This window comes from Hemiscyllium ocellatum, chromosome 31 (assembly GCF_020745735.1).
Source record: "Hemiscyllium ocellatum isolate sHemOce1 chromosome 31, sHemOce1.pat.X.cur, whole genome shotgun sequence".
In the NCBI taxonomy this organism is placed as follows: Eukaryota; Metazoa; Chordata; class Chondrichthyes; order Orectolobiformes; family Hemiscylliidae; genus Hemiscyllium; species Hemiscyllium ocellatum.
In genome coordinates, this window is record NC_083431.1 from 13,898,160 (window position 1) to 13,924,701 (window position 26,542).

The 26,542-nt window shown below is 39.3% G+C and overlaps 2 protein-coding genes across 2 annotated transcripts; one reads left to right on the plus strand and one right to left on the minus strand.

Annotated features, from left to right (window-relative positions):
* Positions 1-440: 440 nt before the first annotated feature.
* Positions 441-9,777, plus strand: tmem97 (transmembrane protein 97). Its single transcript, XM_060848245.1, has 3 exons — positions 441-619; positions 3,332-3,476; positions 9,420-9,777. Exons 1-3 carry the CDS (start codon positions 458-460, stop codon positions 9,668-9,670), a joined length of 558 nt encoding a protein of 185 aa, XP_060704228.1. The 5' UTR covers positions 441-457; the 3' UTR covers positions 9,671-9,777.
* Positions 9,778-13,800: 4,023 nt separating this feature from the next.
* On the minus strand, positions 13,801-26,496 carry ift20 (intraflagellar transport 20 homolog (Chlamydomonas)). Its single transcript, XM_060847922.1, has 4 exons — positions 26,270-26,496; positions 18,076-18,161; positions 17,460-17,563; positions 13,801-16,143 (listed from the first exon to the last, which is right to left on the minus strand). The coding sequence occupies exons 1-4, from the start codon at positions 26,388-26,390 to the stop codon at positions 16,062-16,064; spliced, it is 393 nt and encodes a 130-aa protein (XP_060703905.1). The 5' UTR covers positions 26,391-26,496; the 3' UTR covers positions 13,801-16,061.
* Between the last annotated feature and the right edge of the window lie 46 nt (positions 26,497-26,542).

Here is a 26,542-nt window from a genome sequence, read left to right on the forward strand (position 1 = left end):
TGAAGTCACACGTGTTCATTTTGAAAAGAGTTTATAGGCTATTTAAACAAAATTGAGCGTTTATTAATCCCGGAGAAATAAACAGAAAGTGCTGGAGGAACTCAGTAGGTCTGACAGCATCTTGGGATCCATGATTTGGAGATGCCGGTGTTGGACTGGTGTGGACAAAGTTTACAAAAAAAATCAAACAACACCAGATTATAGTCTAACAGGTTTACTTGGAAATACAAGTTTTCGAAGCGTTGCTCCTTCATCAGCTCCTGCTTCCAAATAAACCGCTGAACTGTAGCCTGATGTTGTGCGATTTTTAACACCATCTGTGGGAGGAGGAGGAGCGGTGGGTTTCAGATCCCTAACAGCCGCTGTTCATTGATCACACATCAGTCTGAGGTTGGTATATACTACATTACTCCGCCTTCCCTCAGTGAGCCAATCGCTTCCCAAACCGGACGAGCTGATGTCAGGCGATTCTTCCTTCACCAATCCCACAGAGAGCCCCATGGCGTCTTACAGCCGTTTACTCGAGTGGGTCTTTGCCTGCTATTTCTTCACACACATCCCCATCACTTTAGCCATCGACCTGCAAGCTCTGCTGCCCGGGGATTTGTACCTGCCCGCGGTGAGTATTACCTCCCCCCTGCGCTGGATGAACTGTCAATATGGATAGGATTCACGGCTCTCACTTAGACTGTGCGAACCCGTGACTCCCTTTCAGATCCGGAATAAAAACCTCGTGAATTCGTGTGTTCCCCACACAATCCCTGAGCATCATTAACCCGAGTTCTGAGGTAGAGACACAAGAGGACTCAACTGTGACAGAAACAGAAATTACTGGGCAAAGTCAGCAAGACCCTTCTAATAAACGTCACTAGACTCATCGAGTCGGAGAATCATACAGCAGAGAAACAACTAATCCATGCCTACCAGATATCCTAAATTAATCTAGTCCCATTTGTCAGCATTTGGCCCACATCCCTCTAAACCCTTCCTATTCATATACCCATCCAGATGCCTTTTAAATGTTGTAACTATCCCAGCCTCCACCACTGGCACTCATTCCATGCATGTACCACCCTCTGCATGAAAAAGTTGCCCCTTAGGTCCCTTTTATATCTTGCCCCCTCCTCACCCTAAACCTATGCTGTCTAGTTTTGGACTCCCCTATCGAGAGAAATAGACCTTGGCTTGAGTATTCGAAAATACTCAAAAGGTTAACTTTGTTTTCCTCTCTCCATGGATGCTGCCAGACTTGCTGAGTTTATCTAGCAGTTTCTGTTTTTTGTTTCAGATTTCCAGCATCTGCAGTTCTATGTTTTATTTTAGTGTTTAACTCGGTCTCTATCTCTGCCGATGCTGCTTGACATGTTGAGTTTCTGCAGCATTCTCTGTATTTATTTTAGATTTCGAACCTTCCTATTATTAACCTGGGGATGTTGCATTGAAGAAAAGATTCCAGCAGTTCCAGTTGAGCAAGTTTCCATTGAATTAATTTGAACTGGTTCCAGTTGGGCTGCCACCAACTGGATTTGCTCTTGTTGCTCCAGTTCCCATCACATTGGTTCCTATTGAACTTTCTGATCTTGTACAGGGATTCATTGCCTTTAGTTGCCCCATTTCCTGTTGAGGCAGTTTTCACTGGACCAGTTATCATTGCACAGTGAGCGTGTTCTGGATTTGATTGTGTCACTGAGCTCCAGCAATAAAACAGTTCATGTATCTACCATTCTTCGAGACACTAATCTTGGACCTGGTTCACAGAAACTCAGGTTTAGTTCATTTTTTGAGGGACTTGCATTTAGTTCACATCGCACTTAAAAACTATCCAGCAAACCCCAGTGGCGTGATTATCTTATGACCTCGGGTAGTTTTTACACCATGCAGTTGGGCCCTAAACCAAACAATGTTATTTCCGCCCCAGTCACACTTCAGTAACTAAATGCAAACATCAACATTGATGCAGCACTAAGTGAGTGCCACACTGCTGGAGGTGCTGACCTTTGGATGAGGCATTTAACCATAGTTCCTCTTGGTTGGATGTGGAAGATCCTATGGCACTAATTCAAAAAGAGCGAGCGAATTACCCATGTGTTGTGACCGTCAATATTTAACTCTCACTCAACAGCACAGGAATGGACAGACCATTTGGTCATGATTACATCATTGTTTGTGGGAGCTTGCTGTACAAAAACTTGCTGTTTCATTACCTATGTTATATCAGTGATAACACTTGGAGTAATTTGTCAGCTTTAAAGTGCTTTTGTGAAAGGTACTATATATAAATGAAGGTCATTCTTTCATTTAAGCATTGAGTAATTGGTTTAAGGAACTGGAGTAAAACAATAATTCATGATGTTTTAGGGTAATTTTAGTTCAGTGACAAAAAGCTGTGAATGGACTGTTTAAAACTTCCATATTGCTGTGATACTCAATGCAGCATTGAAGGCACAGCTTTAAAATGGACAGATGACTGTTGGGAGATACTATGGGTTGTTTTCACACAACTGTGGGTACAAGGTAAGTACAGCTGGCAGCATTCACAACTTGAAACCTGATAGACAGCCTGAATTCAGCTAAGGGCGTAGAGACTAAGGTTTCTTGTCAAACTAAGACTTCCTCAAATACCTGTTAATGTACTGAATTAGTCTATTTAACCTGTGATTCCCAGTGTGGGCTTGAGTAACCTTACAGCAAATTGACAAGTGGCAATCCAGGACATTCTTTGGTGAGAATGAAATTGACATTGAATGCACACATTTATTTCAAATTTGGTTTGCCCTTCTCATGAATGTAAAAATGTTCCTTCAAACACTCATTGCTTGGTATACAAGAAAGCCTCTCCACATTGTAACAAAGGCAACACTACACTCCCTCTACGCTCGATATCTAAGGAAACTCCACTACATTCACTTGTTGCCTAGTATTTAAGGAAACTTTCACACCAAACAATAGCTAACAAAATCCTTCATAGCCTGACTGCTCAATAGGAATGTCATCAATATCTGGTGATATTTGTGCAACTTAATCCATGCCAGTATTTAACTCTGTGCAGTTTCTAAGGCCTTTTGATATTTTGATCTTATCTGTCGGACCAAAAGAGGCTGACCCTAGTGGAAATCTTCAGGGCATAGTTGCATTAGTTTTATGCTTTTGCTGGTAGCATTTTGAATGGTTAAACAGGGAAAGCACGCAGCAGTCGGTCTTGTCTAACAATGACAATTTCTGAACAATGGTTCTTAAATATCAAATGGTGACCCTGACAGTGGAATGCATAAAAAAGGTTTTGATTACAGTTCCAAAGGAAACTATTTTTAAACTCTATTTCTTTCCTCAGCTGCAAGATTTATTAAAATGGTATGCAGCTCGATTCAAAGATCCAATGATGTTGGACCCTCCAGCGTGGTTTAAAGCGTTTATTCTTTGTGAGGCATTGCTGCAGTTACCTTTTTTTCCTGTTGCAGCTTATGCTTTCTACAAAGGTCAGTATGATAATTACTCATGTTTGAAAGTTTTCTTTGTAATCCCCATCACCATCACGCAACTATATTAGCATTGTTCACTGCAGTGTCATCAGGATTGTGCCATTATTTTGTATTATATATTAAGTGGATTTTTTGTCTTACTGTGGCCTATTAATACTATATGAAAATTATGGAACAATAAACAGGATTTTCTTTCTCCAACAATTTCATGGGACACTTTGGTTGCAATAATTATACTATGATTATGTTCAGTTACATCACATTTGGTACATTTCCCAATCCTAGAGAGAAATTCTAATACTAATGGAAGTCATTAGCCAATAAAGCCATATATCCTAAGCACAGTTCCCTGTATCTTTTAACATTTTTATTTTTCCTGCAAAATGTTGTGATTGACTTGTCTTTTTAATTACCTATGGTAATGAATTCTGCCATTCAATTCACATTTAAAAAAACCCTTCAGATGTCTCCCTTTATTGTTCTAATATTGATTCTAAGAAGAAACATAAATTTAGATTCACTAATACTGAAGTATTTTGCTATTTGCTGTCTCAAACTCTTTCATTATTTTGAATACTTCTCTTTGATACCGCTCTTCATGCCTGACACTTCATGAACAGGTCTCTGCCTCTCTCATCATAAATATCTATTCTAACTTTGGGAAAGATCCAAGAGATTGTTGCACCTTTTACCCTGGCCATAAAATCTTTTCATAAATGCAACTTCTAAAACTGCTCCAGTTCACTCATCAAAACGAGGTCTTGTATAGTTTCACCACCACCTCCTTGTTTTTGTATTCAGTGCCACCCTCTATATGAGAAGATTTTGCAGATAAAAATGATGTTGCCCAGTTTGAGGTGCAGCACTGTCAGAACCAGGAATCTGACTCCATTGTGCTTTAAATTAGGAGTGAAATGGACAGCAGTTTATTGGATTATCAATTCTGCACCCTGCAGCATGGTTCAAAGCGTTTATACTTCACGAAAGAACATCCTTCATGTTTGATGCACAGTTTTTAAATTTCACTTTCATATATTAGGGCTGAATTTTGTCTTTAAAAATGGCTATTTGCTACTTATTGAGTTTTTTGAAGAAGTAATAAAGAGGATTGATGAAGGCAGGGTGGTGGATGTGATCTATATGGACTTCAGTAAGGCGTTTGACAAGGGAGACTGGTTAGCAAGGTTAGATCACATGGAATACAGGGAGAACTAGCCATTTGGATACAGATGTGGCTCAATAAGGGTGGAGGGTTATTTTTCAGACTGGATGCCTGTGTCCAGTGGAGTGCCACAAGGATCGGTGCTGGATCCACTACTTTTCGTTGTTTATATAAATGATTTGGATGTGAGCATAAGAGGTATACTTAGTAAGTTTGCAGATGACACCAAAATTGGAGATGTTGTAGACAGCGAAGAAGGTTATCTCAGATTACAACGGAATCTTGATCAGATGGACCAATGGGCTGAGAAGTGGCAGATGGAGTTTCATTTAGATAAATGCGAGGTGCTGCATTTTGGGAAAGCAAATCTTAGCAGGACTTATACACTTAATGGTAAGGTCCTGGGGAGTGTTGCTGAACAAAGAGACCTTGGAGTGCAGGTTCATAGCTCCTTGAAAGTGAAGTCACAGGTAGATAGGATAGTGAAGAATGCATTTGGTATGCTTTCCTTTATTGGTCAGAGTATTGAGTACAGGAGTTGGGAGGTCATGTTGCGGCTGTACAGGGCATTGGTTAGGCCACTGTTGGAATATTGCATGCAATTCTGGTCTCCTTCCTATCGGAAGGATGTAGTAAAATTGAAAGGGTTCAGAAAAGATTTACAAGGATGTTGCCAGGGTTGGAGGATTTGAGCTATAAGGAGAAGTTGAATAGGCTGGGGCTGTTTTTCCTGGTAGGTTGGAGACTGAGGGGTGACCTTATAGAGATTTACAAAATCATGAGGGGCCTGGATAGGATAAAAGACAAAGTCTCTTCCCTGGTGTGGGGGAGTCCAGAACTAGAGGGCATAGGTTTAGGGTGAAAGGGGAAAGATATAAAAGAGACCCAAAGGACAACGTTTTCAAACGTGTATGAAATAAGCTGAGCAAGTGGTGGAGGCTAATACGATTGCAACATTTAAAAGGCATCTGGATGGATATATGAATAGGAAGGGTTTGGAGGGATATGGGCCGGGTGCTGGCAGGTGGGACTAGCTTAGGTTGGGATATCTGGTCAGCATAGACAAGTTGGACCAAAGGATCTGTTTCTGTGCTGTATAGCTTTATGACTCTAAGATGAGAGTGAGAGTATTTGATACTTTGAGTCTGCTCTGCCATTCAGAATATCACGGCTGATCTGAATGTGATCTCAACTCCACATACCTGACTGCCACTGCACCCTCCCCTCCCCCCCCAATGTAACCCTTGATTTCATTATCTCCTTTACGTAATACAGTTTTTAAGTTTAGGTCCATTGTTTTCCATTAGCAACAAGTCTTTATAAACATTCATGCACAAGTCTAAAGTAGATGATTGGTCTAATTACAACAGATTTTCACCTAACATTGCACATCTGTTAGGATTTTAACTCCGAATCTCTCATCTGACAGGTGCCACGTACATCCGGAGGATCTCCTATTGCTAATTTCCTGTAACCACACTACACTGATTACCTTGGTTCCCAATCTCAAAACGGGATCTTTCGCTCCTCAAAGCTTTTCAAATTCAGGGATTTCTCCCAGATAGTCCACTTAGGTCTCCTGCAGCTTGGTCATTCAACTACTACTTCCCCACTTCCTAGTTCTTGTCAGTGCTATGGTCTGCACTGTTTATGGCGCTGCTTTTTTCAATAAGCTTAACGATACCTCATTTATTATAAGCAAAATGATTCTTAACTAATTGCACTACTTATTGTTTAAATCAAAACTAAGCTACTACTCAGATTTAAACTATGTCTCTTTAATCCAAATGTATACAATCATATGACAGATGAGACAGCATAAATCTGAAGAATTTTTAAAAATATAAATGGGTGAAAAACCCCAATGGATCAAGGATCTGAACTCAAAGGATAAAAGAAGTGAAGATTTCTCATGGTCCAGTCAAATTTCCAGTTGTTCCAATTGTAATAAGTGACAGCAGCAATGGAAAATCTTTAGATGAGAGTTGTTTCAATGAGTGTGAATTAGAAATAACAGATCAATTTTAATTAAGTTTAAAATGCAAATTTCTAGAACTTCATTCATTGCCAGAAGATATTTTACTAAAAGAGATATTTACGAAGCCTGCCCAGCTGTATAGAGAGAGGTTTCTTGTTGTCGCCAGTATCTTGGTGGTTTGTTCTTTTAGCTAGTGTGTTCTGAAAGCAGCAACTTTAGTTCAGATGTTGTTTCTAGGGACTCTTCCAAATGATCCTATCCAGTTAAACACATCTCTTTTGTTTCTCAAAAACTTTGACGGTCTGCTTTCCACAAAGCCATTTGACTTTTCAAACAAAAACAAATTTCTGGTGAATCTCAGCAATATTTGGCAGAATCTATGGGAAGAAAACAGAGTTAACATTTCAGGTCCAGTGACTCTTCATCAGAACTGACTTTTTAAACAGTTTCATATTCCAGTTACTTGTGGTCCTTGAATAAAAACTGTATCCACAACAAAACTATTCCTGCAAGTAACCTCTTATTTTTCCTATTGCTTATCTTTACCCAAATTGATTTGACGACTTGCTCTTTAAAGCTAAGGTAATCCCTCTCCATTACATAATGTCATGTTTAATTAACAGAAGTACTCCAACACCTTTTCCAACTTCATGTCATTTCAATATGTCCGATATCCATCAATATTCAGGTTCCAGCCTTGGTCAACTTGCAATAATGCCTCTGTAATGGGGATTGATTCACACATATTTATTTCTATCTGTACCAACAATGCATCCTTTTTTTTTTGCAATTGCTGTGTTCATTTTGATATAACTTTTTTGTCCTTTTTCTTTAACTATTTTTGCAATCTTTGGTTTTATGTGCTGATGCACTTGTTTGCATGTTCTGCCTCTTCCTACTTATTATTACCCAAAGTACCAACTTGCTGCATTACGTTCTTGATTCCTTTTAATTCACAACATCCCTCACATGATTCCATCCCACTGTTTAGCTTAAACCCATCTGTAATGCCCTAGTTAGACAACTCACCAGAACACTGAACCTAGGACAGTTCAGATAAAAACTACCTCAGCAACACAGTTCCCAATGTCTTGAACATAAACCAATCTAAAATTTATGGAGTTTAATTGTGGCCTAAATGTTGCTTCTCAAAGAAATTCCCTTCACTTTAACCCATCACTGTTGTGTTGTTGGAGAGGGATGACTGACAAAATTGCCATTATTGCCACTGCATTGAGAAGGAGTAGGAAACTATTCTGAGCTATGGCTGCTCATTTCCCATTAATTGTCAGAGCAGCACTTCAAAATCTTGAATTATTTGGCAGCCCTCTTGACCACAGTCAGTGACTTAGTGATGACCAAGGAACAGCAGTTGAAAAAATACAAATGATTGAATCAATATCAGTCATGCCGTTTTGGGTTTGGTAGATAAACTGCTTGAGGTTTGCTTGTCATTTATTATGATGCGTGAATGCTTCAATAAGTCTGCATCAGAAAAAAACATTGAAAGTAAAAACTGAATCCTACAGACTGCAGAAAATAGCATTTCTGAAGATATTCTGTTTGCTTTAGGGACTTTAGAATTGTTGGTATTGGCTCTACAATAGTTATTCTGGATCAGTGGTGCTGGAAGAGCACAGCAGTTCAGGCAGCATCCAACGAGCAACGAAATTGGCACGGTGGCACAGTGGTTGGCACCCGGGTTCAATTCCCGACTCAGGCGACTGACTGTGTGGAGTTTGCATGTTCTCCCCGTGTCTGCGTGGGTTTCTTCCGGGTGCTCTGGTTTCCTCCCACAGTCCAAAGATGTGCAGGTCAAGTGAATTGGCCATGCTAAATTGCCCATAGTGTTAGGTAAGGGGTAAATGTAGGGGTATGAGTGGGTTGCGCTTCGGTGGGTCGGTGTGGACTTGTTGGGCCGAAGGGCCTGTTTCCACATTGTAAGTAATCTAATCTAAATCGACGTTTTGGGCAAAAGCCCTTCATCAGGAATGACAGTTATCTTCCTATTTGTATTGTATATCAATTACATGATTTAGCAGTATCCTACCATGCACCCTGGAAGAAACTGAGTGTGAAACAAAAATGACCATTTCGAACTAGTTGAAACGAGTGCTATAAAAACGGCTCAGAGTTCATTTGCTTTCTCTGAGAGAGATAAATCATTTGAGTCACTCAGGCTGGCATTGGAAAAAAACGGACAAGTTTTGTTTGTAATCTGACAAACCACAAAGTCAGGAATATCAGATCTACTGGGTCTAAGGAATTAAGGGTTATGGTGAGTGGGCGGATAAGTGGAGCTGAGTCCATGAAAAGATCAGCCAGGATCTTATTGAATGGTGGAGCAGGCTCGAAGGGCCAGTTAGCCTACTCCTGTTCCTGGATCTCATGTTCTTATATTTGTGCTTTGCTTTTCCCTGTCAAGAGTTTTTCTGCAGTGCAAACTTTACTGTTTCAAGCAGACTGCAGGTTTACTCCCTAGTGTCAACCACAGTTTGTATGGCTGTCAGCTTGGATTCACAAGATTTCTCACACATTGCCACACGAGACAAGTTGCCTTCACCCAATAATGAAGCAGGATCAGACTTGCCCTATGTGGAATTCAGACTGACTAGTTAAGTCCTGTCCCTTCAAGGGTGTGTTGGAAAATGAGTTGCTGTAATTTTGAAAAATTTTAAATAATTACCATCTGTACAACGTAACATTATGTTTTGCGTTTCAAGTGTTATGCCTGGGATAACCCACACATAATGAAGTATGATCAACAATATAACATATTTTGTATTATTTTTATATGCAGGAAATTGCTCATGGATAAGGACACCTGCTATCATATACTCCACACATGTGGCTACAACAGTTATTACCATCCTCGCACATATTTTGTTTAATGACTTCTCAAAATCAATGTATCCAGGACCAAAAACCACGTCAGAACGTTTAACTCTCTCAGCTATTTACATCCCCTATTTATTAATCCCTGTTTTGATCCTAATATCTATGCTTTTCAACAAAAGATACAATCCTGATGAGGAAAAGAAGAGACAGTAACTGCTACCACTTGAGAATGATTTCCCATTTATTTCAGTGCTCGATTTGAAATTACTGTCTCATAATTTGATGACATTGCTCCAATAAAATTGTAAATTTGAATTAAATCAGATGTGTGTGAAGATTTGTCAGAGAAGGGTTGCTGTTTGTTTAGGAGTGTTTTCACTTAAAATTGACAGGATTCCAAAATTCAAGCATTTTTCTTTGAATCATTAAAGAGTGTGTCATGGAGGTTCAGGAAGTCACCAAGGTCAAATCCACATTCCTATCTATTTATATGTATTAGTATCAGCAACACAAGATACATGTTGGTATTCTGATTTACCAATCAGGATAAGACCAACCTGTCCCAATTGCCTAGGCCAATAAATTCAAATAGAGCTTTTAGGCACACTATGTCACAATGAATTTTGACAGGCAAATTTCCAACACAGAGAAATTGTTTGTGGTTCTAGGACTATGGGTTGGACTCTCTGATTTAACTCTCTTGATTTTGGAAATCCACCTTCAACTTCTGCCCTTAAATTATCCTATTTTCCTGCCCTCAACCAACCAGCTTTGCAACTTTCTGTTTAGAGAAATGATTTCAGCCCTGAATTTTTTGTTTATTACTTTGACTATTCATCACTGATGTTTCAATTGTTTTGTACAGATTTTGTTTCACAATCAGGACCAGAATTAATTTTTAAATATGCTTATTAACATGTTTTATATTCAGATAGTGTTTTTACCTGGCCAGTGGAAGATGAACAATTCTTGGGCTGGATATTGTGTGCTCATGGGAGTGTATTTTTGGCTTTGGGGCACAAAGTAGGTTGGGTGCTAGCCCATCAAAATCTGGCTCATCCCTATAACACAGAAGGTGTGCAAGTGCATAACTTAGATGTAAGGAAGGGTTAATTGAGTTTCAAAGCTCAAATGAACCCAGTACTACTCTGCCTATGCTAAAAAACAGTTGACACGAGCATAGAGCTTTAGAGCAGGAAAAGAGGCCCTTCGGCCCATTATCTCCACACCAATCAAGTGTCTATTTACTCCAATCCTATTTTCCAGCATTTGACCATAGCCTTGTTTGTTATGACATTTCTAATCATCGCCTGTTCATCTAAATACTTAATATAGCTTAAATACTTCTAAGTAGATGAGAAGTACATTGCTTGTCACTGGCCACTCCGGTGTTTCCTTTCTTCCTGATGGTAGAAATTGAATAAAGATTTGTACACCTGTTGTCTTTCACTGTGTCTCACACCTGTGCACACACGCAAACATGGATGCTGGGGAAATATAAGCACTACCGTAGTTAGGTGGTAGTGTGGGGGTTAAAAAAAAGAAAAATTATATAACCAGGAGATCTAGGCTACGGACTCTGTGCCACAAGAAAGAAAAAATACTTCGATATATGCAGAAGCAGAGATGAGGTGCCACAGTAAGAGATTAGGGAGCAAGGTCACAGCTTGAAAAGCAGGACCTCAAGGTTGTAATCTCTGGATTACTCCCAGCGCCACATACTAGTCAGTATAGGAATAGGTGGATAGAGTAGGTGAATGCACAGTTGAAAAGTTGGTTCAGGAGAGAGATTTTTAGATTCCAAGATCACTGGTCCATTTCTGGAGAAGGTTGAAAACCTGTGCAAGTCAGACAGGTCCCACCTGAACCAGAATGGGAACATCTCCGCAGCTGGGCTCTCTAGTACTATTGTTGGGGTTTAATTTGGCAAGGTTGGGTAAGGATGCAGAGTAAAAATACAGAAAGGGGGTGATCCTCAAGACAGGTGTAGGGGAACCAGTTAGTTTGGAAGACCAAGCACATAAAGTCAAGGCACAACGGGGCATGACAAAGCTGGATGTCACTTATTTAAATGCAGGTAATCTTGTATCAAGAGAGGAGTTAAGGGTGTTGATTACTACATGGGAAAACAAAATCCATGTCTTAATTATTTCTGAGTATAGTCTCTTCAAGTGAGTCTGGTAGCAGGACAGGGAGGGATGAGGTTGTCAAAGTATTGCTCGAGCAGTCAATTGCTGCAATAGAAATGGATGATAATTCGTGGCTTCCTCAAATTACACCATTTAGGTAGAACATAAAAACAAACAAATCATATTTCTGCAAGTGGATAAACTACTAGTCAGTAAAACACATTGCAAGATAAATCTGTAGGTAAACTTCAAGTATGCATGCCCATAGATCCAAAGGTGGCATATGGGATACATTTATTAGTCAAGGCATTGACTTTAACAGCCAGGTGGGCTCTTGTGGTTCAGTGATAGATCAGAGGTAGGGACACTATCTCTGAACAAGTTGATTATTAAAAAAAGCAAGATGGTTATAATGGAACCGTATACAGGTATTTATTGTCGTCACATGTATCTAAGTACAGTAAAAGGTTTTAGCAAGCAGCACAGGTGGATCATAGCGTGCTTAGACAGAGTGAGGGATACAAGGCTGTGGCTGCACAGGAGGTTCTCAAAATCAGATCAACATTATTTGAAGTTAGCCACATACATGCATCAGTCTAATAACAGCAGGAAAGACGTTGTTCTTGAACCTGTTGGTGCAGGTGTTCAACCTTCAGTATCTTCTACCTAACAGAAGAGGTGGAAGAGAACATTACTAGGTTAAGAGGGGCCTTTGAAGATGGGAGCCTTTCTGCAGCAACGAGGAATGTAAATGGATTCCATGGAATGGAGGTTGGCTTGTGTGATGGTCTGGCCCGTGCACACAACATCCTGTAGTTTTTGGGCAGAGCATATACCATACCAGGTCATGATGCAACCAGATAGAATGCTTGTTATGGTGCATCTTACAGACATGCTGAATTTCCTAAGCCACCTGAAGGAGAGTTGTAGTACTTTCTTGACCATCGCATCTACATGGGAGTCCAGGACAGATAGTCAATTATCGTCACTCAGAGGAACTTGATGCTCTTGACCCTCACATCCTCAGCTCTGTTGATATAGATAAGGATGTGTACTCCTCCTATGTAATGTTAGTTAGTAATATGTTCAGTTTTGATCACCACATTATAGGATGCGTGTAACTGCATTAGAGATTCACCAGGGTGTTGTCAGAGCTGAAGCAAATCAACTGTGAAGAGACTAGATTAGTTTGGGTTGTTCTCCTTAAAGCAGAGATCTGATTAAAGTGTACAAAGTTCTGAGGGGCAGAGACAAGGTAGGTAGGGAGAAGCTTTTCTCTTGGTAGAGAGGTCAATAATCAGGGGACACAGTTCAATAGTAAGGAAGAGGTTTAAAGGGGATCTGAGTATTTGTTTTCACCCAGAATGTGCTGGATAGCTGGAAGTCTGCTTGAAATTATGGTAAAGATGCAATTTTAAAAATAGTTTAAAACAACAGGAAGTTGGGTACTCTATTTAAAAAAGAGCACTATGCACAGAGACTAGCCCAAAATTCTTTAGAGTTCAGAATAATGATGAGCAAAATCATAGTGACTTACAGTTATTAAAGGGATAGACAACAGACAGAAAGATCGTCCTGGGTCTAGAACTGGGTGTAAGGAGAACAATCTCAAAATTTAAAAAAAAGCCACTTAGGACGTAGATGAGGAGGAAACTCTTCATTGAGTAGTGAATCGTTGTAATTTTCTATCCCAAAGGACCATGAAAATTCACTCATTAAATAAGTTGAAGACAGAGAATGATAGATTTCTGTTACCACTGACCTCAAGGAACAGTATGGGAAACTGACATTGAGGGAGACAACTAGCCATTATTTGGAGCAGACTCAAAGGGGCTAAATAGTACACTCCTGCATCTCTGTTCTTCCCTCAAGTAAGCACACTCTCCCTGCCTATAACCATCCAACTTACCTTGCACTGGGATTTCTGGTTGCCTTCTTTATAGGTCTGCCCGAGGTCACAGTAATGCCTACTACTGAACTCTGGCACTACCTGCCAATCAGATTAGCTTGGGTTAAGCTTTTATTCTATTCAGTAAAATATTGATGTTTTATTGCAGTCACAACAGGTTCAATTCATGACAACATTCATTGACAAAAAAAAGTACTGATAGAGGTAAGTGCGTATTACTATAAAGGAAAACAACAAATAGAAAACAATTGTACCCACACAAGTATAAAGAAAAGTCAAAGATGTTAATGCTATTTTCAACAAAGTTAGGACAAGAAAACCTTTTATTTGTTTTTAGGATATGGGTGATACAGTGTTGTATTAATTGTCTATAACTAATTACCTTGAAACACTGCAATCCTTATGGTGTTGGTACTGACAGAGTTGTATTCAGCTGGGGACATTCTGTAACTTTAATTAAACAAACAGCAAGGGGCAATGGTACATATTCAACTCAGGACACTGTGCACCCTGGAGTGGACACTGCAAGAGTTTTTGTTTCCATGATATGTTACTCACGCTTCTACCAGAGAAATATTGTTAAAGTAAGAGCTATAAAATGGACCACTACTTGGCCCATTAAATATTGACTTTATTGACGCATTCAGAAGAATTTTTTCCCAAATTCCAGAGTCTGACCAGAGGGGTCAGATTAAGACAAAAAAATACAGTTGATTAGGTCCTGGAATACTGTGCTGGCTGAATATTCTTTCATAACTCAGATACTCAAGTACTCTTTGCTTAACTTAAAAATGTGAACACAAAAAAACCATTAAAATAGCTTCTACAGCTGTATGTAAAGGCACTGTATATAATATAAATTGAGAAACACTGAAAAATAGATATTCTGGCATTCTTTAAGCACAATTATTATTGCAGTATATAATCAAAGCTAAGTGAAATTCTGTTGGAAAACTTTGGACGAGGAAGGCATTTAGTTTGAGACAACAATGTATATTATTGGACCAACTAAGATGCTTACTAACTGTGTATTCACCACTAGTCATCCTCGATAAAGGAGCATTGGCTATATTAAATATGCATTAGTGTGACAGATAGTAAGTGAACTTCCACAAGATTGCTGTGAAATAGTTATCCTAATAATTTACTTCAGTAAGGGTGATTGAATTTTCGTTCACACTAGTATCATGATCCTCAAACCTACATGTTTGTGGCTATTCTCGAGAGGAATTGATCAGATTTATTTTTTTTTAAATAAGTGTTGGGATGTCATGTTGAGGTTGTACTGAACATTGATGAGGAGTCTTCTGGAATACTGTGCGCAGTTCTGGTCTTCCTGCTATAGGAAGGTTATTATTGAATTGGAGAGGGTTCAGAAAAGATTTACAAAGATATTGCTGGGAATGGAATGTCTTCAGTTATAAAAATAGGCTGGATGGTGTGTGTGGAATGAACTGCTAGAGGAAGTGATGAATGCAGGCACAGTTACAACATTTAAAAGACATTTGGATAATTACATGAATAGGAAATGTTTGGAGGGAGATGGGCTAAATGCAGACAAGCTGTACTCATTTAGTTTGAGAACATGGTCGGTATGGACTAATTGGACCAAAGGGTCTGTTTCCATGCTGTATGCCTGTAAGTGGAATATTTCCAAGAATTTTCTACACTGAAACAGATCCAGCACCTGATATGAATTAATTTTGAAACAGATGTAGTTGAGTAATAATAAAAAGGAAAGACATGCAGATTTGCTTTGCACTACGCCAAATCTGTTTCTTTCATATCACCAGGATGCTAACAATGAGGAAAGCATGCATATGCTTCACACATACATGAAATTACTCTAAAATAATCTCTCCCACTTCATGAATAAGGCCATAAAACATCTATAGTGTTGAGGATAGAGAGGGAGAATGTAGTTCAGGGTAAGCCAGCAACATTGAAACTACATTAATTCCTTTAAATAAGAGGTTGACAGGTCAGTCAAACCCAATTACAGCCCAATGTCAAATATTGATATTTCCTGATGGGGGTTGCATATTAAACCCTCACTCTGGCTAGTTTTGCTGAAAGTTTGTTTTCAGCATCCATTATATCAGAGGTAACTATGTAGTGCACAGGATCACCCAAAAGGGCTGCGAGAGGTAAGACTCAGCTTCAACAATCAGTTTTATTAATTCTGACAAAAGACTACTCAAATGCAAACTTTATAGACCATGGTCTCACAAGTTGAAGGAACTATTTATGTATGATAACAAATATATATAATAATCTGGGCTAACAAAATATTTACATGTGAATTAGTGTTTTGATGCTTATGGAAATGTCATCCTAAAAATGTAGTTATTAAAATTGTGCATTCAAAATTGTTTATGTAGTCGGAATAAACCACATACACATCTACATTATAGAAATAACTGCTTGATATATATTCAATAAATATGAAAAGGCAATGCAAGATTACACATTGTGTAAAATCACTGTTTTGAAGGAATGTCATAATGGAATAGTCACTGCAACATTACAGTTAAAACGCTTCTTGTTAGGGTCTCTTGTTCCCACTTCATTTCTGAAGAATGAACTGATCAATGAACTCATTTTGTTCAGCTTCTACTTTTGACAGTGCATCATATTCTATCCGGTACCTGCAAAGAAAATGATCCCGTGACATACTGTAGGTAAAAAGAATTGATTGTAGCATTTATGCAAGTGATTCTATATTTATTAGTCTAGTCTAACAGCTGCAACTTTATGCATTTCTGTAAGTTGAGCTCTATTATGGAGGACTAGAGTACTGTGTGTATCATTGCCAGTGATAACAGTAGTAAATTGAGAGAAAAAAAAACTCAAATTCAGTTCAGAACTTTATCTTTACATGTATCTAAGTTTTTATGGTTGTTGAAGAATATGAAAATGAGCAAGAACCTTTTGCAAAAAGTTGTGGAGCTGGATGTAAATAGTTAGTTCTTCTTTGGCTTTAAATGGTTTAGTCTGGTTAAATAATCTTCATCATACAGACATAACTTTTGGGATATTATCACCTATTACTACACAATAAAAATAATTCTTATTTTTATGTCCATACCCCACCCCTCCCCTCCCTATTTCCAAACTCCTCCATCCCTGCACCCTCCAAAGACTTTTGTGCCTATAACTCTGGCCTGTTGTACAACCTCACTTCTTTCACAGCCCCACTAATGGTCATGCATCTAGGATCTAAACTCTGCAATTCGTGCCAAGAATTTAGCTCCACATAATAGAACAGATTGGTTTTAAGGTTAAGTGTTTGGTCAGTAAGCCTCCTATTTACTTACCTCATGTTGCAATTTTTGTGTTTACTCTCCAGTGAAGACCTCAAAATGGCTGACTGTTGAGGACCTATTTATAATCACCTCGTTGGCTATCTTCAAAATGAGAATTTAAAATCTCTATTTACTCTATTCTAAATTAGACATGCCAAGTGACTCAGCTTGCTGTAATTTCTCACAGCTTTTTCAGAATGAAGAAAGCAAAAGAATTTACGTTTTTAGAAGTCATAATCTAATATTTTGCTAGCACTTCAGAGCAATGTGTTGGCCAGTAACTGAGAAAATGCTATCCTCTTTGTCAGGGAATAGTGTACCAATTTTGAAATAAAGAGGATTTTGATTTTAAAAACATAATATGGCTAGCCACTTATCTTGCATTCTTCCAATCCTTGGTCTAGTAGGTATACAGAAGTATCTGATACAGACTCAGCTTTTTAGACCAAGTTCCACAGTGTTTGCACGTGGCTTAAGACAATGAACATTTCAACCTCTTTGGTTAACAATAGTGGTACAAAATATAAAATAAGAATGCATGATGGACATTTAACAGCAAAAATATAGCTGCAGAAAAATGGCTATATTTAACAGTACCATTACAGCTTTTAATGCAATTCTCTTTTAGTATTAGTAAAAGATACAAGACTCTGACAAACCTTTCAAGCTGCATTTTCTTTTCAGCTATTAAAGCTTGGAGCTGCTGCTGTTGAGCTTCTCTTTGCTTAGCAACTGATTTCAGAAGATTTCGAGCACCTATGGCCTGCAGATGACAGGAGAAATAATCAAAAACCCTATGAGATCTTTAACAATCCTCTGAATCAGTTATTTCTCTTACTCTATTAGATTCTCCAAAATGGAGATCATTCTTATTCCACACTGCACAGCACAGAAGTATAGTGTGCAAACAAGTGGAGCCATTCCATCACATTATTTAGAGAATTATGTACCATAAACAATAAAGGTGGATACTTCTTTTCCTAGCCCCATTACCTTTGCCCCATATTACAAAGCAATTAATGTTATCTTAGAAACACCAGCTGGAATACGTTCCATCGAGTTACACTTAAGGAATGCATAATAGCCAAACCTGTACGTTCCTAATAGGGATAAAATTACCAGACATTATTATTCCTGCTGATTGTTCAAAGTTTCATAAAATTGAAATATCAGTTTTAATTAATGTTGAAAAGTTGATAGCACTGACATTTCCCAACTGTAATCTCCTATCCTCATATGTATACAATTTCAAAATTACATCTAGAGGAACATTACCTTCATCTTTTCATTTTCTGCTTCTTTAGCAAGTTGATCGACTATGTCAATTAAACCACCAACAATTTTTTGGAACTGGCCTATTTCTGAAAAAAATGATTGAAAAATTATTGCCAAATTTCACATAAGAACCATACGACATAATTGCCTATCACATGTCAATACATGAATTGTTCTTCAGCTGCTGGAGAGAATTCAATTTTAGTTGTTGTCCAAAAGTGCATCCAACCTCCAGAACACAGCCACTACCAAAGTCTTAAGCCATTGCTCTCAAGAGTCCAACCCTCTCTACTACCTTCATTGTTCCTTTGACACCTTTTGGCCTAACCTTACTGTTTAAATCTCTAGATGTTATGCTGCATTTGCAATACATGACAACAAAGCTTTAAACACTGGCTTCTTTAATTCTTGTTTAGGTAAAAGCAAAACTATCAATAATCCATAATCCAATGGAAAACAACAATCTCTTGCATTCACACACAAGGAAATGAAAGCACTGCCGGACAAATTTTGTCATTTTGTCAAACCTAGCAATATCAGTCTTGCACAAAACTCTAACATAATGATATTGAATTTTCCGTGTATTTTCTAAAACAGAATTCCAAAATTAGAGTTTCTTACCTGAAACTATTCTACATATTTAAATAAGTTTAATTATTTAATGCTTCTCAACAATTAATACTTTGAATTTCTGATGATCTAAAGCAAGAAATGAATGACAATCCGTGAACAGCACGGCATCTGGAAAATCCTGAATTCTACTTGGGAGGTTTTGGTATGCTTGTTTATGTTCATAAATGCTCATCAACTGATTTTAGAATGCATTTGTTAGTACACACTGTTGAGAAATGAAGTGAGACACGCAGAGATATTTATCTTGGGTTGAAATTATCATTTGCAAATGAGTGAAAAGGTTTTCATTTTACCTGTCTAGACAATCTTTCAATTTAGCCAAAATAATCAAACCACATCCTTCCTGTATTTCACTCCTGTCACAGATTGAAAACATGAAGAGGATGTGGTTCGACTGTCAATCTGCCACTGATCTTCGTATTAACATTAAGTAGAAAACTTAATTTGAGTTACCAATTCACAATGTATTTTCCTTAAAGAAGAGCACTATTTAAATGCAGAAGATAGTTTATCGCAGCAAAAATAGAATGTTTTATAGAAGAACATTCTCGACACTTTAAAATTACTCCGCTGGTCCACATTTAAACCTTCTGTTGCTCATGTTATTAATCGTTTAATTAAATACATTGTGCATACAGTAAGCTTTCCTGTGATTGTATTGTAAATCACAATCAATTCAGATTGACAAACTCCCCAACATATTGTCTCTTTTGCTAATTAATTCAATTGTTACTTGTAGTTAGCATTTTTTGAGATCTGATATCCATTCCTCATTAGTACAGTATCTGTTCTCGTTATTTTTAAATCATCCATTAATATTTTAGACGTTGCAAGAAACTGCCAAATTCCAAACCAAGCCCACTTCTACTTATTTTACATGCACGGCAAAATCTTGGAATAAGAATTACAAAGATACACTCTTTGCTTTCTGTTCTTTTCAAACAAAACTTCAAATTAGATTACGCCCAGTTGGGCGCTGTAACAAAAAGCAACCAAACAGCTAACAAAACCTTGTAAAAAAAGTGAACAGAAACTTATTAAACTAAATTATTATCAGGGATGATGGTGCACCCTATTGCCAACAGGTCTCTAAAGGCCAGTGGACACTGCATGCTCCCTCTCAATAGACACCAGAGTGTGAACGTAACTGTGAAAGACAGACAGACAGTCAGGCACTATGACCCCTCCATATGAGAAAGTTGGTAGCCTTACATCTGCTAAGGAGATGCAGGAAACACTTGACCTGGAGGGGGGAGCATCTGTTGAGAAGAATTGAGGACAGCTGTTCTTAGTGTCAATGGATCAGTGTAAATAAGGTGATAACATTTGTTCACTTGTGGAATGTGTGGCAGTACTTTCTTCTCATGCCAAAGGCTGGAGGCACGCATATTTCACAGTGGGATGTGTGATAACTAAATTGTTAGTTTATATCAAAGACACTTAACAAAACTCATACTCAATAGGAAAACAACTTGTAATTTAATAAGCTGAGTGGAATATGTATGCAATGGAACAATCCTAATATATTTTCATGTATACCACACTGAGCAGATTTGAGTTTATGAAGCTCAGCTCCCTCATCTTGACTGGTCTGGGAAGTGAATGTCTCATTACCCTTACAGGGTAGGAAAACACGAAGGCTAAAAAGTTGGAAGATGTTCATTTGTGAGTGAGAGAGACAGAAAACATTCTTCTGTAAATTACATTCACTGATTTAAGGGTTCAAGGGACACAGAGAGGGAGAGACAGACAGACAGGACAGAACCTGGTGGAAAGTTTAAGTCTTTATGGTCTGATTTGAGTGTGCACTGGTTGGTCATGGATTGATTCTTTGTGTGTTGTTCTCTGGAGCTCAAGATCTGGGAAGGTTATGAATTTAATTTGCATTCTGAGAATCTAAGATGATTTTAAAAGAAAAAGCCACTTTGTAGGACAATGATATTGGACATGTTAGCTGAGCAAGGTTACCTCATGACCTACCCACAGTTTAGACTAATCCCTCATTACGATGTACTGTTAAAAGGGAAGATTATCTAGCCAATGAAATTGGCCATTTGGCCTGGGTTAATTAGAGTTCCCACTTTGATGTGCATGTAGCTTAATTAGTCAAGTGTACACAGACCTGTCTATGAGCTTCTCTTGCTCTGCAAACTTTTGTCATTTTATTGTTGTTAATCTGATTAAGGACAGGTATCATTTTTGTAATTTTAACGTGGATTTCTGTACAAAGATAGCTTGTTTTAGAACATTAGCTCAAGCCTGGCTTGTAGGTATCTATGTTACAGTGTAAAATTGATGCCATTGGTAAATAAAGATAATACTTTAAACTAAATTGTCTGTAAGAGTTTTATACTCCAGACTACCAGAGCACAATCTCCGGGATGAACCAAGAGAGGCTACAAGTCAAGTCCATCAGGGATTCCCTGAGCCACCTCAAAATGGGTACATTAACACACAGGCCTCTGCCTGGGACTATGAAAAACCCAGGAGCTGACCCACAAGGAGTTCCTCTGTCCTGCCTGCCTCTCCCCGCACAGTCTACCCATTCATTAGGAATGTGGGGCTAAAGTACAATCTAGTAGCAACCCCTACAAAGTAAACTAAAGCAAGGCTGCAAATGAAAATGATCAACATAAGATTTGCTTTCTAGGTTTATGAAGAGGAGGGATCCATGCTGAAAGTAATTGAATCGATACCTTTAGTGAGGTCAAGTCAAAGGAAAGAGTCCCCTAGTCAGGATCCAACACTGATTTATTTTGAAACTCTGCCACCTGTGTTTCTCTGTGATAGATTAGAAAGATTGTATGCAAAGTCTCTCTCATCTATCACCATAGAGTCATAAGAGATGTAAGCACGGACACAGACCCTTCGATCCAATCCATCCATGCCGACCAGATATCCCAACCCAATCTAGTCCCACTTGTCAGCACCCGGCCCATATCCCTCCAAACCCTTCCTATTCATATACCCATCCAAATGCCTCTTAAATGTTGCAATTGTACTAGTCTCCGCCACTTCCTCTGGCAGTTCATTCCATATTCATATCACACTCTGCGTGAAAAAGTTGCCCCTTAGGTCTCTTTTATATCTTTCCCCTCTCACCCTAAACCTATGCCCTCTAGTTCTGGACTCCCCGACGCCAGAGAAAATACCTTGTCTATTTATCCTATCCATGCCCCTCATGATTTTGTAAACCTCTATAAGGTCACCCCTCAGCCTCCAACACTCCAGGGAAAACAGTCCCAGCCTGTTCAGCCTCTCCCTATAGCTCAAATCCTCCAACCCTGGCAACATCTTTGTAAATCTTTTCTGAACCCTTTCAAGTTTCACAACATCTTTCTGATAGGAAGGAGACCAGAATTGCATGCAATATTCTAACAGTGGCCTAACCAATGCCCTGTGCAGCCACAACATGACCTCCCAACTCCTGTACTCAATACTCTGACCAATAAAGGAAAGCATACCAAATGCAATCTATACTATCCTGTCGACCTAAATAGCCACAGTACGATTAATGGATTTGAAATGCCCATCAGCCATGATTGAATGGCAGAGTGGACTCAATGGGCCAAATGGCCTTACTTCCACTCCTGTGTCTTATGGACCTATGACTCCACTTACAAGGAGCTATGAACCTGCACTCTAAGGTCTCTGTTCAGCAACACTCCCTAGGTCCTTACCATTAAGTGTACAAGTCCTGGTAAGAATTGCCAATCTTCAGTGGCCCTCTGTTCTCAATGTATTGAGTTAAAAACTTTCAACATCAATTAAAAAGACCTCAATAGTCTCATCCCATCCACCATACCCAGGTGATCTTCCCAAGCCCTACTTCCCAGGTTAAGCATTCCAACGTTCAATCTCTACTTCATGCTCTCATGCACTCTTTCCCGCCACTTCAAAATATTCTTTGAAACTAACAATGCTACAAGACTGGGCTCCTTCAACTTTAGTCCCTTTTAGCATATCCCACTCTCTTCATCCATCAATGGCTCAAGCTAGCTAGGTACCCCACAAGTTCAAGCATTCTCTCCTTAAATCTCTTCCAGTTCTTTCTAATGTCTTTAAAACTCCTCTTGAAAACCCACTGCCCAGCAAACTTTTAGTATCTACTCCTAAAATCCTTCTTTACTTCAGTTTTCTCTTATTCAGTCAGGCACAGCTGACAAGGGCAGCCAGTTTATTCAATGCCCTTCTGTGGATGCTCTTGAGAAGTTGGTAGTTAGCCACCTTCTTGAACTGGTGTAGTCTGTATGGCGCAAGTAACACCCACAGTACTATTAAGGAGGAAATGTTAGAAGCTTGACACAGCAATGAAGAAATGGTTCTGCATTTACAAGTTAGAGTGGTGTATGTTAGAATAAAAGGACCTGAAAAATGTGTTGCTGGAAAAGCACAGCAGGTCAGGCAGCATCAAAGGAGCAGGAGAATCGAAGTTTTGGGCACAGGTCCTTCTTCCTGAAGAAGGGTTTATGCCTGAAACATCGATTCTCCTGCTCCTTTGATGCTGCCTGACCTGCTGCGCTTTTCCAACAACACATTTTTCAGCTCTGATCTCCAGCATGTGCAGTCCTCACTTTCTCCTAGAATAAAAGGACCCACAAGAATTTGGATGATCATTCCCTTTGACCCCTCAAGCCTGCGCCATCTGGCTGTGGTCTTTACTTTTCTGTCAGCCCCATAACCTTTGATGATCAAAAATGTACATAATTCAGCCTTGAATATATTCAATGATCCAGCCTTCATTGTACTTTACAGAAGAAAATTGTACAGACTAATGGCCTTCAGAAAAATGTCTCATCTCAATCTTAAATGGGAGACACCTTAATTTTTAAGCTGCAAGCCCTAGATCTAGATTTCTTCATGACAAAAAACACATTCTTGACATCTGCCCATGCAAGCCCCCTCATTCCAGTATGTTTCAAATAACAGCTTCTCTTACCCTTCTAAATTCTAATGTGTACAAGCCCAACCTTCCTCAAAATAATCCTTTCAATCCAGGAATAAATTGAGTGAATGAGCTCTGCAAAACACACTTTTCTATATTTCCTTTGTGCTATCTGCAAAATTATCTACCACATACTTGGCCCCTTCATCCAAAGTCACTGTAACTGATCTGAAGACTGAAGTAAAGACACAGGTAGCTCAAGCAACTATGATGGTTAACCCACAAGGTGCAAGTTTCTTTTTGATTTTCACATAAAAGGGTGGTAGTTTGGGGAGTGCCAACAATATATCAGTATATAAAGAATGATAAACCAAAGCTGATAGTGCCTTACAGCCAAGCCTTGTCACTGTTATAAAAACAATTTCCAAATAGCAATGTACAGCTTCAATTCCCATAACACTAAGATACTTCAACAAGATCAACTCAAGTACTGAATAACAGCAGAGGGTTTTCTAACTTTCCTCATGAAGTCAGAACTTTAACAGAGGGAGATAGGCTTTGTAGCACATCTCTGCACTGCTTTCAGCACTTCCATGTTGCAGTGACCTGAGGTGGACACATACAGAAAATTCGAACTGAGATATTAGAGAATCATGAAAACTTATGTATTCATTATAAAAATGTTTGATGCAAGTACAGAAATCGGGGGAGGAATAATAGTATACTTGAACTAATTAGCATTGAGAGAAGGTATTAGCAGCTTTAACGTGGGATATATCTCCAAGATCAAATGAAATGTGAGGTGGTGCACTTTTGAAGAAGGAACAAGACGAGAGTTCTCAATAAATAACAGGGATCTAGGAAGACAGTAATTTTGGTGTGCTTGTTGTAGGGTAGGCTTTATGGGACACTTGCTATAATATATTCCTCAAATGATAATAAAAGCAGGAAGGTTATGTTGGTGCTGTCCAGAACTTTGGTCAGACCACAGCTGGAGTAGTGTGTACAGTTCTGGTCACCATACTATAGAAAGGATGTGATTGCACTGGAGGAGATTCAGAGGAGATTCATCAGGATGATGAGAGCATTTTAACAACAAAGAGAGGTTGGCAGCTCAGGTTGTTTTCTTTGGAGCAGAGAAGATTGGGGGGCACCTGATAAACCTATACAGCTCTGTCAGGGGCATGGCCTCTGCCCCTTGTAAACTTATACAGCTCTATCAGGTGATTAAAAGCAGAATTCCCATTAGTTTAAGGGTGAAGAATAATGGAATACTGTTTTAAAGTGAAAGGCAAGAGGTTCAGAGGGAATTTGAGGAAACATTTGTACTAGAAACTGGGATTAGAATAGATCGATGTTTGATGACCAACACAAACACAATGGGCCTCTCTCTGTGCTGTTAAATCCCCTGATCTGCCATTCATCAGTAAGCATTTATATATAAGCTCAAATCTTTTCTCAGTCTCTAATTGACCATGGATGGTGGATCCTCCCTTTAGAATTTTGCTTTATAGTAGAAATGAAAATATTTTCAGTATTCTGAAATATTCCCTTAAATTTCTGCCACTGCATCTCCATTGTTCCAAATGGGAAGAATTCAAAAGTCTGAAGTGCAAAGAGATGGCAGCCAGTGACATATGATATTCCACAAGGCTCAATGTTGGGACCACAATGTTTCACATTATATTTTAATGATACAGATGAAAGAACTGAGGGCATTCTGGCTAAGTTTGCAGACGATACAAAGACAGGGCGACGGACAGGTAACATTGAGGAGATAGGAAGGCTGCAAAAGAATTTGGACAGGTTAGGATAATGGAGAAAGAATGGCAGATGGAATACAACATGGGAAAGTGGGAGATCAGTACATCAGACAAGAACACCATCCCTGTCAGCAGGAATGATTACAATGTCAGGATTGGATTTGAATCATTGGAGAGTGAAGGGTAATGGCAGCTGATGTCACATCGACAATTCTCAGTGAATACATCAAGTGCAGGTAGGTAAAAGGCCAGAGGAAGGGGTCCAAGTTGGGGGAAGAGTGTTGGAGGGAGGTGAAGGGGTGTCTGTTGGTCAGGGAGTGAACTCTTGTCCAACTGAATGGGCATGGAGGCAAAGACAATGGCAGAAAAATTCAATGTCATGTTGTCCCATTGAGGTAGAGATGCAAAGAGGTAAAACTAAGCCCTTTGTTGACTACAGAATGTTCAGCACATAACAGGAGGTCAGAATAGATAGTAAATGCTCGACAAGAGCTGGGGTCATGGGAAAGGCGTAACTTAGGCTAGTAGCCCAATGTAGTACAAAGGGAGCACCGTCGGAGATGTCATCTTTCAAATGAGAAGGCTGACAGCTTCAGTTTAACGTCTCAATTCCATAAGAAAGGACACATGGCACCATTTTGAAGAATAGGGTAACGCTCTCAGCAATCCTTAACGACAGTTACCTCTTGACCAACAATATGCCGTTTATGGGATCTTGTTGTGCACAAAAACCATTACCACGCTCCCTGCATTACGACAGGGCACAAACATCAAAGTATTATTCAACAGGGCGCAAATCAAAGTAGGCTTCGAAAAGTCCCGAGCTGCTGAGAGTGGTTGTATAAGTAGATTTTCTTTCAAACCGAGTCTTCCTCCCCCCCCACGGTGACAGAAATCCGGCCCCTGCACCTACTTTCTATAAAGTCCTTGCACTCCTCCTTCAGTTCTGTTGTGCTTTGCGCCACTTCAGGGTCCAAGACCCTGAGTTTGTTGAGTTCGTCGAAGTGCAGGCCGGCCTCCCCCAGGGCTTCCATCGCTACCACAATCAACAGGGTCCCGCCGTCCTCTATCCCGCTGCCACGGCGACAGCGACGGCTCGCTTCCCCGCGCTACCGCGCATGAGCAGTCCGAGGGGGTGGGACCATCCCAGAAGCAGCGCATGAGCAGTCCGAGGGGGTGGGACCAT